At 38.3% G+C, this 18,341-nt stretch overlaps 1 protein-coding gene and 1 long non-coding RNA gene across 2 annotated transcripts; both read right to left on the minus strand.

The window, feature by feature from the left end:
• Positions 1 to 12,799: 12,799 nt before the first annotated feature.
• On the minus strand, positions 12,800 to 13,633 carry LOC109410552 (uncharacterized). Its single transcript, XM_019684083.3, has one exon. It carries the CDS (start codon positions 13,631 to 13,633, stop codon positions 12,800 to 12,802), a length of 834 nt encoding a protein of 277 aa, XP_019539628.3.
• Positions 13,634 to 17,391: 3,758 nt separating this feature from the next.
• On the minus strand, positions 17,392 to 18,068 carry LOC134291895 (uncharacterized). The gene is made up of 2 exons (XR_009999336.1): positions 17,675 to 18,068; positions 17,392 to 17,617 (listed from the first exon to the last, which is right to left on the minus strand). It is a non-coding gene; the product is annotated as an uncharacterized LOC134291895 (long non-coding RNA).
• Between the last annotated feature and the right edge of the window lie 273 nt (positions 18,069 to 18,341).

Here is an 18,341-nt window from a genome sequence, read left to right on the forward strand (position 1 = left end):
TGAGCTTTTTATAGCGTGAAAGGCGCCAACGCATCTGCGTGGCTCAGTGCAAGATCGTCTTCGCAGACGCGTTTGGGAGCAGCAGACGATCTAACTAAATGTGTGGCGCGGTTGGAGGCGATGGCGAAATGGGAGATTGAAATTTGTTACAATATGATTACTATTCCGTGCGTTCTTTTTTTGCGAATACATATGTACTTGAAAAGTATCCCGTTTGATCATGGTGAACGGATCGGTCACAGAAGAACGTTGATCGTTTATGATCATCTAAAATCTATAAAACATGAAAAAAGACTAGGACAAGCAATAATGAAAATTTTCACATTTCTTTTCAATATCCACTTAGAAAAGTCCTAAAAATTTCTTCGACTTCTTTTAGTATAATATGTTTGAGAGTGTGTTAGCAGCTACACAATTTAGTGATGAATTATAAAGCTATTAGCAAATTACATAATATGTAAATGAGTAATCAAAGTAACTAATCTGAGAAATAATCCTTGTTCTGGATTGGATGTGAAACTAAAAATAAGACATATTAAGCAAGTCCAATTGTTAAAAATTAATTTGTATTTTTCTTAACTTCTCTCAAGAATATGTCAAAATATGCTTTTCTTTTTCGTATTTGTATGTGCCCTCTTGGACTTGCTTTTCATTTCAGCTATAGGATCTCAAGAGCGATTTCACAATTTCTAAAAGTTTTTTTTTGCCAGCCCTTGGCAACATCATATCTTGGGCTAAGCACAGTGTTGCGTTGAAGTCAAGATATCCCGAAGTTTTGTTATTGCATTTGAAAACTTGCTCACTAGGCTAAGTGAGGAAACGTTTTATCGAAATTTCGCCAACCAACGCTTCTAGTTTTCGTCTTCCATTTGGTGATCTCATACACTCAACAGGAATGATAATCGCTAAAACATACTTTGCAAAACAATGTTGGAATCAACTAAAAAGCATCACACATCGTATAGAAACGCACTCCACTAGTCAATTGCAGTAAATCGAGTCAATCGAATTGAAGTCTACCGGCAATTAGAACGCAACGGACACCAGTGCACTGAATGTGCGTTCCTGCCCTGGTTGGTGGTACTGGACTGGGTCAATAGGCAGTAGACATAGACCCAGTTTGCGCCCAGTAAGTTCAATCGAAGTGCGTCCCCCAGCCACTACACCGAGTGAATCTAAAAAACATTATTCACACGTTTGTCGCTTTATGAGCAGAGCGGTTTCGCGCCAACTCCACCAGCGCAGCGCTATCGCGTCAGCGAAGACGGTGGCGATGTGAATCGATTCCCTCATTCATAAGATTTTGAGCTTCCCTGCGCTTAGAATGAACGGTTGCTGGCTGCTTGTGGGCTGCTTTTCCAATCATTCCGCGTCGCGCGTCGGCGGCGTGAAAGATCTCAGCTGATGGTGATCAGTTTGTAACGCTCGGTTACCACGGCGTTGGCAGAAAAGCGCCGTAAACGTATTGAATTCAGCAGTGTGGCACTGTCAGCAACGATTAAGCGATAGAGAGAATCAGATACACATAATTTGTTATGATTCTAATGATTCAGATAAAATTTGCCCACCCAAGTAATTATGGAATGTGGATATCTCTTGACATCCGCATACTGAAGTATGCCATATAATTTTAATAAAATTTATCTTGTTATCTTGTTAACTTTTCTAGTATTATTTGAGTTAAAATACCAGCTATTAAGTTTTCTCCATTTTCATTAATAAATGGCCTAATATTGACGTCGTTCCTGTTTGATGGTACATCTTTGGAATATTAATCGGCACTTATGTACATCTTTCTGGCAGAATACCAGGCAGATTTTTTCAGAATTTGTTGATTAGCCTTCACGTACCCGACCCCCAACATCTAATTTTCAAAATGCTGGCATTTCGTCAATTTTCTTCCAACTTTTTTGAAGTCGCCCTCAATCGATCATAAATTGGTGCAAGTTTATTACACCAAAGTGGCCATGCAATATCCGGAACCATTCGGGAGATATTCCGGATTGTACTGGGGTCAGGGAGGGTGCCGAAATTACTAAAAATGATTATTTCGTGTGTTATTGTGTTTGAACCATCGAGTTTCAGCGGAATTTTCATTGCAAACAATGAAACACAACTGCGATAAGCAGATTTGAACAGGTTGACCCATCCGGATCACAGTGACAGGTTCGGCGGGGGCCTCATTGGACTTCTAATTTTCATCGAAAGCATGTCGTGCGACATATCAAACTTCATAATTTCGAATGACTGAGTCAGAAACGATACCCTAAAGTCTGTATCAACTAATATGGCCACCCCGGAACATCTAGCATAGGTTTCACGGGGGTGACATCGGGGACATTTTTGGTTTGCAACTAAAACATGCCGTGCGACTTATCAAACTTCATGACTTCAAGAGAATGGGGCTGAAAAATTGACTGAAGTATGAAGCAACTGATATGGCCGCTCCGGAACACCTGAAACAGGTTCCGCGAGGGCCTCTCAAACACAATAACACACGAAATAATCACTTTTGGTCATTTGGCAAAACAGACAACTCCCCCACCCCCTGACCCCAGTACAATCCAGAATATCTCCAAAATGGTTCCGGATATTACATGACCACTTGAGTGTAATGAACTTGCACCAATTTATGATCAATTATGGGTGATTTAAAAAAAATCGGATGAAAATTGACGAAATTCCAGCATTTTCAAAATGAATTGTCGGGAGTTGGATATGTGAAGGCTAGTAGAAGACGATTGTATGGTGGGACAACTGCTGTTAAAGGAATTGATGATACTTTCATTTACTCTTTGAGAAAATGATTCCAACTTTTGGGTTGAATCGATAGTTTGAATGCGAATTCAACAATTCTACATATTGATCCCAGTTTGTCTTCCTGGGATTTCTAAATGCAGTTCTAGAGTAATCTCCACCACTCCAATTGAAGATTATGTGTTAATGATCAGATAGAGAAATCTCATCTGACAAGTGCCAGTTTGTGATCTTGTCAAAGATTGCAGAATTTCACAGTGTTAGATTCAAGAACTCTTGTCTGATTGCATTTAAGAAAGTAGGTTTATCACCATTATTGCAAATGTCTATATTGTTCAAAGACAGATACTCTAATAGTGACTCACCTCGACTGTTAATATCCGTACTACCCCAAACCGTGTGATGCGCATTGGTGTCACAGACAGCCAATGATGAACGATTTGTTGTTTTCTTTACAGAATTGAACAAATGATGCGATCTCAGGAGGAGGTACCTCAGGAATATCACCAGGAAAGTAAGCTTAAGCCACAGCGATCTCAGTTTTACCTTTAGCGGTTGGTACCTCTACCATGACCGCAACAATGTCCCTTCTGATAAACTCTGTAATAGGATGGCATTTTAACGTTTTACGTACTAAGACAGCAGTTCTGGGAGAATCTTGTTGCTCATTATAAAATAGTTTACTATTAAGTGTCAGAACACCAAGAATCTTTCGTTTATTGGACCATGGCTCTTGAATAAGCGCCATTTCCAGTCCTTCTTTTTTAAACCTTCGACTCCACACAGCAGAAGCACTTTTGTGTGATGAAGGTTTACCTGTACAAACTTGATTCCAGTCATGAAAATCTACATTTACCCACTTTTGTTAAGCCTCGGAATTGAGACTTAAAAAAAGTAGCCGATTATCCCGGAGACAAATAAGGTCCACTGCGTCATTGCTCCGTTTAACACAGTAAGGGCAAAATACTGTGGAGGGTGCCCTGGTACTCCACAGGCACCGTTAGCGGCTAGGTTTTTATTAGACCCCCCTAACCATTCATTCCTAGGCACGGTACGCATTAAGCCGCTTGACACCATGAATTAGGGGTCACCTGTTAGAGGACTCTTACCACCTGAACAGACGGTCCGTAGTGTTATTCTTAGCCAGTTGAAGCAACTGCTACCGACACTACACGGCTACCTAGGCTGATCGGAAATAGAAATTAATATTGATGATCAACTTCTTTTGAGCCCGAACAGCCGGCAGCATAACCGAGAAATCCAACATCTAGTGCATCCAGCAGTTGAATACTCAAACCTCCAGTCAATCACTTAGTTTCAATGAATAGATCGTACTCTGTTCTTCTCATGGTAAAAAAAAACTGTGGGTCCCTTTTTATTGCATTTTGAAAATATGATTTTGTTGACTTGTTACTCTAAAAACCAATGAGATACAAACTTGGCGCCTTCAACAAAATGATGAGTTTTGTTAACTCTCAAAGTGCCCAGAACAATGTATTGCGAAACAATCAGAGTTACAACTGAGCTTCCATGAAAAAAGTCAAATTTTTAAAGTTTGAAAAAAGCTGCAAGCAAGAAGGTTCGCGTCGTTTTTTCAACATGAATAACGACATTTTCAATTCAATCAAGAGATTTAAAATCTATTTCTCGCACTTAGTATCATACGGGCGTATCTACAATGAGCGATTACTCTTCATCAATTTTCTCTTTGGTTAATAGCTTGGCAGGCATATAATTTTCAGTTGTTTTTGTTGTTTTCCATACTAGTCTAGTCGTCCTTCGCCGAAACATCCCAAGAGATCATCCAAATATTGATCGTATTTCCCGGAAATATCCGAAGAGAAAATCGATGAAGAGAAATCGATCATTGTAGATACGCCTTATGATACTAAACGCGAAATTTACTTCTTATTGAGATATGACTTTATGAAAAAAGTAGTTTTTTGAAGGAAAAACCATATAACCTTTTAACCCTAGTAGGTTAATATGTCCCAGATAGGCACGCTGAACATGTACTACGCCATTGTGGTGCGAAAAATCTAACATCTTAGGAGGGTTAACTATAAGAGATAGAACATTGAGCTCTTTGGAAAAAAATGTTTCGTTGATAGTTCTAAAAGTACTCGAAACAAAGTTTTTACAAGAAACGTTATTGTATGAAAACTGAATTCACCGATCACCCTAACATACAGAGAATAGACAAATGAACGGGACAGGCAAAATTTTCAATTCCTAAAAAATGTTCAACTAGTTGTAACTTTTCGAAAAACGCATCAAATATTTTCAGATTTTCACTGTAAGTAGATCAACTAGTTGTGTATCAGTGGTCAACATTTGGAAAAGATCGGGCTAGTTATAAAAAGTCTAGAAAATGTATAATTAGCCGTTTTCCAACTTTGAGCTGCTATACCTCCGGATTCAATGAACGGAATGCAATGAAATTTTGACCATTTATGACTTATGTAATGAGCTATGAAAAAAATGTGACTTATCGTCAAACGGGGTTACTGCAACAGCGGTGTTACTTGCAAGACGGTGACATACATTGAATGTGAACTATTTTTTCATAAATAAGAAAGCCAATATGCTCCATCATTTCGGTTATCAAAATTTTGTGTACCAAAGATCGTTTTAGTGAAAAAAAAAATCAGTTTTGTTTCTTTGTTTATTGTTTGGGTACACTGTTAAAACGGTTTGCTAATTTAATGCCATAAACACAAGTATGAACATCGTGCTTTACCACTCTCCTGTGGTAATTCCAAAAATATGACCTCTCTTGCAGTTAGGGTACCCAATAATAAGCTAAACTGAACGATAAAAGCTTGATAAACTTATCGACTAAGTAGAGTAAAAAAACATTATCATATTCGACAACCACTATGGGGCAACTTGAAGCAGTTGAACTTTCTATAATTTGTTTCCATTTCACGATATTTCAGATAGAAATAATCAAAATGGATCATTTATTAATTACGTAACATGCTTATTTTCAAATTTCAACTCAATTTTACTTTTTTTTTTGCACGTGATATCCAAATCTCGCTTGTAATAAATACCAACCCTTTAATGAAAAATCATATTTCAGATGGTTAGTGTACTTCCTTTCAAAGCATTTTTCATACATTACATCAAAAACTTATAATATGACCAAGAACTAGAATGTTAGTGCAGTTTAATGGTAGCTAACGTAGTTTCATGTTATGTGGTGCAAGTTACCCCACAGATAGGGTATGTATCTAGCAACAAGCATGTATTTCGCACCTCATGATTTGGTGGCAACCTATTTTTGTAAATGAAGTCCTGCATACAAATCTTCTCGCTCGTGGTAATTAGTGTAAACGATGCTTTACAGTATGTTTCAAATGTTTAGATTTTCAATGATATTGCTTCAAAGTGTAGCAAGTTTCCCCATTTGACTGTAACTTAAAATTCAATACGCGAAAGAAAATTATAACGATAAGAGTTTTTTTTTTCAAATAAAACACCAAATTATTCAAAACTTCAAAATCGTTTCAAATTTCAAGATGCTAATTATAGCTCACATAAAAAAGTTACAAAACTGTCGGCAATAAATTAAAAAAAGTAATGGGATGCATATTAAAAATAGACCAATTTACTAAAAAGTTATAAAATAAATGAAATCACTATTATTTTTTCTCTTGTTGAATAATTCAAGTTAAGTCAAACGTTTTCCAGTGCTCATTATATAAGTAATGAATGGTCAAAATCATTGTATTCGGATCATTGAACCCGAAGATATACATAACAGCTCAAAGTTGGCTATCGGATAACTATAGCTTTTTCTAGAATCTTTATAACTTCGTGCATAATAGCCCGATCTTTTTCAAATTTTGACTACTGATACACAACTAGTTGAACTACTTACAATAAAAAATTGAGAATATGTGATGCACTTTTCGAAAAGTTACAACTAGTTGAACATTTTTTAGAAATTGAAAAGTTTTTTCAAAAAATCATAGGCTAGGAATAATAAAAGATAAAATATTGGTTTCTTCAGCAAACTTGCTCAAAATAAGTCCTTCTACAACTTTGTATGATATTTTGTAAACGTATTTAGAATCATTAGAAAGCAGATGTTTGAATTAGCTATAGCTGGAAAGTGATCTCTGAAAAACCGATAGTTTGCATTGATCTGTTCACGAATTTGGAAATGTTAACATTGGAGTCGAACAAGCCTTTTAAACTATTACTTGAAATGATTTTTAATGAAGATTTGCTAGGTGTTTTTATTCATTTTTCAACAACGCAGAACGAAACTTGGTGTAACAAAATGTTTTGTTGTTGAGTTTGAATGATTTTAATCTATATCTATATAAATGCAGTGGCATACGTGGGACCGCCCATAACTTGCGAACGGATGGTCAGATTTGGGTCGTCTAAGTTTTGTTCTGTTAGTTTTCACCCAAGGAAGGTTTATGAGGCAAAAAACATGGCAAAATTTAGAGTTTTTGAAAATTGGGTTTTTATATATTTTGAACGGGGACTTGGACTTGGCTAGGGACTTGAAACGTCGAAAAACGCAGTAGGCAAGACAAAGTTTGCCGGGTGCAGCTAGTTACATATAACAATAATCATATCACATAATATCGACAAGTTTCTTCAGATAAATGTACGACTCGTATTGAAAAAAAAAAACGATCCTTCTACAACTCGTTGCCAATTCAACTATATGGTAACCTTGAATCACTAGTTATAATAAAAAAAAACTCCACTATTACTTCACTTTTGCAACAAACAAAACTTAAGAATGAAACTTTAAAAGAAAAACTAGAAAAGGATGAGCAAATACCGTTTTAATTCCACTACTTTGCTTATGTATATATGGGAATCGACAAGCTGATTCCATACCATCAGAATTACAGCATAAGCAGGCTAAATGTACATACCTACGTAATTACGAGGAAGAGCTTACAAACGTTGCCACAAATAACGAACCACTGCGCTGGCTGGCTGCGAAGCTTTATGGCACTTTTGGAAAAAAGCGCCATATAGTTACCACTTCGTTGACGCAGGGTGGCGCTCGTGATGTTTTCAATTTATAGTTAGTTTCATGATGTTGACAACATGTGGCTATACGGGGCGAACTTGTGGTTTGAATGTGATTTATTCGCGTATCAATGCTTTTTTGTTGTTGCCGCAAAAATGATATTGGCTGGGTTCGAGTTGAAGAAACAGCATCTAGTTAGTTTTTCTTAGATGATATGTAGACCCTAATCTACAACAACACAAACATTAGCTTCATCGAAAGTGGGGTAATCCACCCTCGAGACAAAGCGCCTTCACACATTTTCAGTAAATTTATGATAATACTTTTAGATTCAAGATAAACTAGATTTGAAATTAAGCCGATTAAGCTGAAGAATAACTGGAATAATCGAAAGAAAAGCGTGGAAAACTTGCATTCTTCAGAATTCAAAACATAATTTAATTTGAAGCGCATGGATTTCAAGTAATTGGGAGCTCATTATGTATCATTGCTATTAACTACCATGCGCCTCCTTTTCTTCTCATTACTGCTAAGCATAGTTAGATGGAGTTAGGGCCCCTATAGCCACAATTGTAAAGGCGTGGGTATTCAGCAAGACCATGCAGAGATTGACGGGTTCGGTTCCCGGTCGATTCAGGAACTTTTCGTACAGAAAATTGCCTTGACTATCTTGGGCATAGAGCATCTTCGTGCTAAATAGCCACACGATATACACATGCAAAATGGTCATTAGCAGAGGAAGCTCTCAGCTAATAAGAGTTGAAGTGCTCAAAGAACACTAAGCAGAAAAGCAGGTTTTGTCCCAGTTGGGATACGCCTAGAAGTAGAATGGAGTAGAATAGAGCCCCTGGGTATTCCATTACAAGCCCGAAAGTACCAGCGGGCGTTTTGCTCCACCCCAAGGCGTTTCCAATATCTAAAATAACACTTTTTTTTAATTACATGGATATTTGATTCTATATTTTTTATTTCGCGAGCCAAAAGTTGAAGTCTTTAAGTCAAAGCAGTAAAATAGTAGTAAACCATCATTGAAATGCAAAAAGTTAATGATTCATATAAAAGTTCCGTGATGCGCAAAGTCACTTTATTGTGCTACACCGAACATTTCTTTCGATCTTCTTGTTTTTGGTTTTTCATCCTCTTCGAGATAGGTACTGTTTTTCATCTAAGAATATCCGCAGCAGTTGTGATTTGTGATGTCAATTTCTCATTTTTAGCATTCGTACACCATGCATGCACATTAGGGACACATCTTCCAATCCGAGATTATCAATGGATAGACCTAGACTTAACCCTCCTTTGGTATTAGGGTAATTTTTTACTTATACCGTACATTAGATATGTCAGCTAGCTGCTTCCAACGTGATGCAAAAGGAAGGGTTAACCCAGCTAGCTAGAAACAAACCTTATTGTTGGTAGCTCCATTTTTATCATACAAACTTTGATCTGAATTGTGTATTTCAAATGTACTGAATGTATTGAATACACTGAGCTCAAATTTTCTGGAAATGTTCATACATTACTCTTGATTTGATTTTTTTTTTTGCTGGTTGGGCTACATTAACCCTTTATAAGGCCGAGAAAGCTAGAAGAGTAATCAACGCATACTATTATGGAAATGATTATACTCATGATTACATGTACAAAACAATTTCAATTTGAAAGAAACTCTCAAAAATCTAGGTGGCAATATAGTTGCCACTGCCCGTTCAGCCCAAAAACGCTGATGGCAATATAGTTGCCAATGCCCGTTCACCCCAAAAACGAGCTTTTGAGGTGGCAATATAGTTGCCGCTGCCCGTTTAGGCCACCAGCGCTGGTGGCAATATTCTTGCCACTGCCCGTTTAGGGTACTTTTCTTCTTTTGACTTCGACAAAAAGCCGGAAAAAGAGATCTTAGAGTGGATTAGGGCTTAACCCATAATTTAAACTGTGTAGTTCAGCTCATATCAACCCATAATTTGATTATTTCTTAAAATATTTACCAAATCTATAGTTTGAGCTAATTTTCTTCACGCGGTCAAATTTTGCTATTTTTGAGACTACAAATGGCTCCCAAATTATTGTTTAAGCTTTGTTTAGTACCAAAAAAATACCAGGCGTTGTAAGTAATCCTGATTTTGAGTAAACTAAAAAAAAAGTTCGAAATAAATTGTTATAAAACAGAAAAAAATAAAAACAGTAGGTGGCAATATAGTTGCCACTGCCTTATAAAGGGTTAATGATCTGTTACCTGTTAAGTATCCAACACTTATCATAACATCGATTCATAAACGGTTATGAATTGCAGGTTGTTAGCTATGGTTTAGCCCAAAAAAAGCTTAAACAATTCACAAAACACTCTTGGGGTCTAAGGCTGCAAACAAATTCTACGTGGAGGTATTTTAAAATACAAAAAAAAAACATTGCTATTCAAGATTCCCAACTATACAGTTAGAAAAAATCACCGACTTCGGTAATGTTTTACCGAAATCTCAACCGTTAAGTTTGTTTTAGCGGAAAAAGTCGGTAAAAGTAGCAACTTTTACCGAAGTTCGTTAGAGTTTGACAGATAAACGATAACTTTTCACCGAAAATTGGAAATTTTTTACAGAATTTCGTTAAAAATCCATTGCCGAACGCTCAGCGGTTGAGATTTCGGTAAAAATTACCGAACGCGATTAGCTGTGTATTAGAGTGGGTCATCGTTTATATGGAAAAGTGAAAAATTCAGTGGTATCCCATCAGATCAAAGCTTTTTTTATCCCATTTCAGGACCCAAATAAGTGTGCAAAATTTTTTGTACGATCGGTTATGTCTACGTTTTGCGCATCGCGTTTGAAGTTTGTATGGGGTTCTACATGGGAAAACACACTTTTTTGCATTTCTCTCATAACAAGCTCGAATTTTTCTAAAACTGTGTAACCGGTAAAGTGAAAACATAGCATAGGGTGTCCTGAAAAACTTTGTCGAAGACCGCGAAGTGATCTGATGCTTATGAAAAAAGTTATAGCGATGGGATTGCTTGGCGAAACATCATGATTTTGTTGCCATTGTTATTCCTTTACATGTTAAAACATAAACACATGCATGCGATTCGTTTGTTATAACTATTTCCACAAGCATCGAATCGCTTTGCGGTCTTCAACAAAGTTCTGCAGAACATCCTAGGCTATCGTTTAACAGAATCGGTTAAAAAGTTTCAGACAAACTTTTTCAACTTATGGCTAAAATGCAAAAAATTTGATTCGTAGGTACTTTTTACAAATTTCATATGAAATTTTTAGTATGAAAAGTTTACCTAAACTTACATGTTTTTCCTAAATCTGTACGAAATATTGTTTTCCGTGTAGTTCAAAATTGGGTCGACCAAATTTCAAAATTAAATTTGCATTAGAGTCCTATTTCTATCCTCTTTGAGAGCCATTCATTAGATTTCAGCGGAAAAATTCATAACATAATTTAAATGATCGAGTTAGGTTTACAAGTCACCGTGCAAAAGTTTGGGGTCACCCCTTAGTATGCTGCATCGTGCAAAAGTTTGGGGTCACCTTCCAAATGAAGTCTGAGTCGGATTTTTATTCAAATCGTCATTGTTTTTGATGCAACTCCAATTCCTTCTTTGATATTTGAATGGCAAGACACAAAAATGGTTATGAAATGTTCATAAATAACAACGAATGACATTTCTCGGAATGTACTATTACATTCGAAATTTTGAGTTTTGGTGCAAAGCAAAGGGATAATTTTTTGATATGGCATATTTATTAAAATAAAATATGTAACATTGCTGAAACTTATGGATTTTAGGGTAATGGTATGTTTGTGGTTATAACACTTACAGTTATATAGGGTAGAGTTCACGAATTAGTCATTTTAATCTCACTTTTATCCTCTTTCGCACTTTATATAACGAACTTAGCTGATTTAATATGGATTTTATATACCGTTTCTACCTTAAATTAGTCTAGAGCTTAGTTTATGAACATTTCATAACCATTTTTGTGTCTTGCCATTCAAATATCAAAGAAGGAATTGGAGTTGCATCAAAAACAATGACGATTTGAATAAAAATCCGACTCAGACTTCATTTGGAAGGTGACCCCAAACTTTTGCACGATGCAGCATACTAAGGGGTGACCCCAAACTTTTGCACGGTGACTTGTAAACCTAACTCGATCATTTAAATTATGTTATGAATTTTTTCGTCAAAATCTAATGAATGGCTCTCAAAGAGGATAGAAATAGGGTTCTAATGCAACTTTAATTTTGAAATTTGGTCGACCCAATTTTGAACTACATGGAAAACAATATTTCGTACAGATTTAGGAAAAACATGTAAGTTTAGGTAAACTTTTCATACTAAAAATTTCATATGAAATTTGTGAAAAGTACCTACGAATCAAATCTAACTCTTTATCTTTCGAAAGAGTATAAGAACGAGTGGATTAAATGAAAGATGACTGAGATATGACCGAAAAACATTTCCATGTTTTCGAGGGGGTGACCCCAAACTTTTGCACGGGAGTAATGCCATGGAAATGTTCGTTTCTTTTCGATTAGGAACATGAAATATACAATCACCTTTAACAAGATAATCAATTCTGTTATCAGTGCTCCTAACTTCGCGTCAACCGCACAGACTGCCTAGACAATTGACCGGATAATTGGGACTACATATGGGAGGCAATAATTGTTTTATAGTTTGGCCATAACAAGATTAGATAACGCATTGCATTGTGCGCGTCAGTTTGATATCTAATCGAAGGTGAAATACGATGTTTGTTGTCATGCATTTATTTCGATAGATGACACCAAGAATGAAACACTTTTTACTTCAAATTCGCGGCACTTCTATTTACATTCCAAATCACTGAATGTTTTGATTTCGATACAAAGTAAGGCTACAATCAATGTATTCATTTATCTAACTGTACATTGACTTTTACAAGGCACTTGCTGCTGGTTGGTTCCTATCAAAACATGATTCTGATTGCAAAATACTGTATTTACACGTTTACACTTTATTATCACAAATATCGAAAAATCATAGCATTAGGCACCCATCAATTCACAAGTGTCTTTATCTCCTGGCAGACACCGCTGGGACTGGTAGCTAAAAATGGACCCATCCATGCACTCCAGCTGTTGCACAATGCCATTGTTGCAGAGGAAATATTTTGAACAGTCACTTGGATGAGGCAAATATTCAGCACTGGCGTTGGAGCAGATAATATCCGGTGATGACCCGTCCGTATCTTCACTCGGGCCTTCTTCTTTCCGGTCACAAGCACTGTCCTCAATGCACTTCAATCGCTGGAGATCCGGCACGAATCCAGGACTGCTACATCGGAAGCCCTGGTTGTAAGCGCCATCCAAACACTCGAACTTGACGTTACAACAGCTGGGCGACGACATCCAGAATGATCCGTTTGTTCCAGCGCAATAGATAGGAGGCTCGTCCATGGGAAATGTATCACAAAACTGCGTCTCACCTGCAGTAATGGTCGTAACCGTGGTCGGTTCAAGAGTGGTTGTTGTTATCCGCACTGTAGTAGTTGTCGTAGGGGCTACAGTACTTGAAGTATCAATACAAGTAGGTTCATCAATGCACATCATCGTTTCACTATCGGGAATGAATCCGGAAACACTACATCTTAAGCCCTGGTTGTTCTCTCCATCGACGCACTCCCACTTCACGTTGCAGCAGGTCGGCGAGTACATCCAGAAGGTACCCTCGGAGTCGGCGCACTCGGCGCGTGCTTCTTCATCGGGAAATGAGCTGCACCACTCCAGGCCTTGGCGGCCGTCACGTTCTGAAGAACATCTTCCAGCGTGTATCGAGAAAAACACCAACACGGTAGTCAAACCGATACCGATTACGTACATTCTACAAATGCTTGTGCAACAATCGAAACGTGTTACCCCGTTGCAGCAGGTAGCTCTGCGAAGCGTACTTCAACTGTTGCGGTAAATATCTCGCTCCAGACGTCCAGCGCGATCATTTTAACAGCGAATGAATCTATAGACTGACCCGTAATAGCTCTTTATTTGGAGCCTTATCTCAGCAGTTCGTCGTCCGTCCGAACCTATAGTGAAACGTGTGCGCTCTTCGTCGGCGCGCGCGGTCGGACACACCGCATGGCGTCGTCGTCTTCCCATTGACTAAGACACTAAGTGATTGGATTGGTGGTAGACAGTTTGTTGTAGGTGAGATACGTCATCATACGATACATGTCTGTCCACAGGCGGATGACCCATGTCGAATGCGTGCATTGTTGTTAAAAGTGAAATGCACTGGTGATAAGAAAAACTGTTTAGAACTGCGGTTCAAGGCTGGAATAGCACAGCTTTATGTTTAAGTAATAGGAAAGGAGCCATTCAAAAATAACGCAAATGTCTTGGCTTTTGAACGAATGGAGATTTTTTATTACTTCCTCGTAGCATAACTTCTCATTATTACGTTAAGAGTTTTATGTAACAAATTTGACAATGTAAGTCAAATATCATTAATTTCTCACATAGTATACGGTATTTAGTATACATGCTTACTTGCTGCCAGGACTTCCGGTAAGCAGAGCTTATCATCAAGGTTTATTCTGAAGCTTATCAGATATAATGAGGAAGCGTATTGCCTAATCATATCGTGTCACTTAGGGGACCATATAGCCGAAGTGGTTCATGTAGAGCTATTGACCAAGAGTGGATGGATTCACATTCCGATCTCAAAGAGTTTTTATTTTTGGTTTAGGTATTTTCTATTTTATATAGATAAGATCCCGAAAGATAACATCAATATCTATATGAGTGATAGATATTAACACGTTGTGGTCGTTCTCCACAATTCGGACTATGCCCGGCGAGCTCGTCATGAAGCGCCATTATTGCTTGGGAGTAATGAGTGATAAATCCACCATCATCTTTTTGGAATCGGTGAGATCCGGCTGCGTAAAATCACCCAATACAAAAAATCATTCCTGAATTTTGATTTAATCCTGATCATCAGGGTGAACGTTGGCAAAATATGATTTCATAAAGAATCCTTCTAGAAACCTGGTTAGGGAACCCATGGAAATCCTGTTGATTTATCTTTGTTTATTTGGCAACTTCCAGTTGTTCATAATGTTTCTGATTATTTTATTACAAGGTGGTTGAAAAACACATAAAGGCGCAAGGTTTTTGGTGCCAACACTGCCTCCACATAAAAGTCACATTTGATCTCAGATCTCAGGGCATTTTCAGAGGGTCTCAAGGTGTTCAAAGTGTCACGAGGAGGTCTCAGAGGCGTTTAAAGGAGTCTCAGGGGCGTTTCAAGGGGATCCCAGGGCATTTCAGCGGGTACCATTAGGTCTCAGAAGCATTCAACGGGATCTCAGGGCCATCTCAGGGACGTTTTAGGGGGTCTCAGCGGCGTATCGGGAGATCTCAGGAGCGTTTCAAGTGCTTCATGGGAGTACCAGGAAATCTCAGGGGCGTTTCAAGGGCATACCTCTCCGAGGCCTGCAGAAACACCCCTGAAACCCCATCAGACTTCCTTGAAGGCTTCTGAAAACCCCATCAAACTCCTTGACTCTGAGATCTCCTTAATCGCTTCTGAGACCTCCTAAAACGTCCCTGAGATGACCATGAGAAACGCTACTGAGACCTTCTGGTGCCCCCCAAAAATCTTCTCTAAGATTCTCTGGAACTCACCCTGAGGCTCATTGAAGCGACCCAAAGGCCACATGGAACCCCTTGACGCGCTGAAACGCAACTGACCCCCCGGACTCCCTTGAAGGCCAAGATGTCCAGGTACCCCTCTGAAATCAGTTGGGACTGCCTGAAACGCAAAGGTTGCATTGTTCTCCCCTATCAACGTTCGCTGACCGCCGATGCCATAGTTACCACCATTATCCAGTAATCTCATTGAAGCGCCAACGAAACTTATCGAAACGCGACTCGTGCCATCAAGCACCTGAAACTGCATCGCCTTCACGACTGTATACGACGAGCAAAGTTTTTTGTTATTGTGGTGTACTTTTACAACGGCGCGCGTCCTGAAGGGTTAAAAGGCTCCTGAAATCTCCTGAAACGCGCCTGAATCCCCTTGAAACCCCCTCTTTTGGGTTCTATGCAAAAAATCTAGCTTCATTTATGCACAACATTCCCTCTTTTTATGCCTTTTTCAAATGATGCACATTTAAAATTTATGTACCCTCAGCCAGGTGCATAAAAAGAGACGCCAGTGTATAGGTGATCAAAGCTACAACCCTTCCGGAATCTATCCTTCTGAAAGCGCCGGAAATGTTTATGAAACGCTTAAAAACGAAAGTGAAATCCGCCTGAAGTTCACCTGGGAGCAGTGATACAAAATGTATTTTTAAAAATAGTTGACCCACTTAAACCCCCTCAAATTCTCCTGTAACGCCCCGGAATCCCCCAATGCGCCTCTGAAATCCGATGAAAATCCTCTGAAACTTCCTGAAAAGGCTTCAAAAACCCCTGAAATCACCTCGAATCTCCTGTAACGTACCTGAGACTTTCTTAAGCCTCCAAATACGCCCCAGTAACGCCACTGAAAGCCGCTGAAAATCTTTTGATACTTCCTGAAATGCCACTGAAACTCTCTGAACCCGCCGTGGACGTCTTTTTACATACCTGAGACCCTCAGAAACAACTGAAATCGCCGGGAACTTCCTGAAAATCCTTTTGAAAATTCTTGAAATGCCACCTATACTTACCCACTTCAAATTTCTTTGGATCCCATGTAATGCACATGAGACCCTCTTCAACCCCCGAAAACGGTCTTGTAATGTCTTTAAGCCTCGTTGAAAATCCTCTGAAGTTTCCTGAAATGCCTCCGAAATCCCCCTGAAGCACCCTCGTAAAGCACCTGAAACCCTCGAAAACGCATAAAATTTGCTTTCCATTTAGGTAATAAATCCATTACCTAAATGTTACATATTGAATGCTCTTAATTGACACAACAAATTTTAGCGATACATTTTTGAAATAGTTTAGGCATAAAACTAGTTTTCAGCTAGATAAAGCTCTTTGGCTCCGCTCATCGCACCAAATGTATGATGAACAAAATGCTTATAAGACCGATCCCCGGTGGCTATCTACGGACACATGGACCATGCTCGAAGAAGATCTGCAAGCATTCGGAGTTTTGGGACGACGCGTACTAATGTGTGGGGGTGAAGAAAGATGAATCACAAGCTCGCTGCACTCTACGGCGACTTCATTTTGAGGTTTTTGTCATATCAAAAAAAAAAACAATTTCAATCCCCCTTGCAAAACCATGAATTTAAATCACAATCCAATCATCAACATGGTGCACCTACTTTGCAAGCAGGAATTGATTATCGTGATGGAAAGTATGAATGTCATCAAGTTCCTCTGGTTTGTTTAAGATTGTTTAAGATCAGTTAGTGTTAAAGCACAGACAACACACTAAGAATAAATCGCAGAATTCTGTGAAATTTCACCGAAATCTCAACAGCAGATTTTTCGGTGAACTGTTCGGTGATTTTATGTTTCACCGAACGATCTGTAAAAATCGAAAATGCTCATCTGTCAAATTCACCGAACATTCCGGTGATTATTTTCACAGATTTTCTGTGAATTCATTGTTTCGTTTTGCAGGTTTCACAGAACTTTCGGTGATTTTTATACAAAATTACGATGACTTTTCAATAAGTTGATTTGCTATTCACGGTATTATTCCACATTTTTATTAAATCACAATCAGATACAGAGTTAATTTTAATAATGATTCACACATTAGTATGATGAACGTGGTTGTGTAGATATGATGTGACGATGCATCGTTGTGACGCATTCGGGCCAAGTTCCACGCACCTCAATCCGGAAGAAACAGCAGATAGTTGGCTGCAAAAAACAATATTATTAGGATGCAATTAATACTTAGGTACGAAAACTACCAACCAGTTCTTCGTGCTGCTGTTGGAAATTATCCTAAACTTCTTCCATTATCGTGTTATTCTGCTGAGTGTTTCCACTTCATGAAACAACAACCAAAACCAACCACTTTTGATTAGACAATGATTAATGGTTTTACAGAAATCCGGTGAAAACTGCAGTGTGCGGTGAAAATTGTGATGTTTACCGAACCGCAATGTAAAAATTTCACAGAATTTGGTAATTTGTTTGCCTTTACCGAAACTTCTGTGAAACTTTGACAGTTGGATTGGAAAACATTGCATTTCACAGAAAGATCTGTAGAAACATACTTTACAGTTTTGTTTCGGTGAATAATTTCACAGAATTCTGCGATTCATTCTTAGTGTGAAGCAGACGTATCACTTAGAACAAATTGCGATTAAAATCATCGTCACAAAAGTATAATCGCCCAATGCTAATTCGCAAACCCACTGAATAGATGGCGTTAGTGAGCAAACGTCAAACAGGAGCAAAAATGATGCGAGCGCCATGAGCGAGAGATTTGCGAACTACAGAATATTTGAATAGATCGTTAAAAAGGGAAACGATGGGAAGTGGGTAGAGTGGGACGTCTGTTTGTCTGTGGTTAAAACAACATGTTCTAGAGTGGCTGTTCTTTATAAATACGCTGCAAAGACTAACATACACCAAT

Source organism: Aedes albopictus, chromosome 3 (assembly GCF_035046485.1).
Source record: "Aedes albopictus strain Foshan chromosome 3, AalbF5, whole genome shotgun sequence".
NCBI lineage: Eukaryota > Metazoa > Arthropoda > Insecta > Diptera > Culicidae > Aedes > Aedes albopictus.

Coding starts and splice junctions, on each gene's coding strand:
- LOC109410552 (XM_019684083.3), bottom strand. CDS start 13,633: ATGTACGTAATCGGTATCGGTTTGACTACCGTGTTGGTGTTTTTCTCG.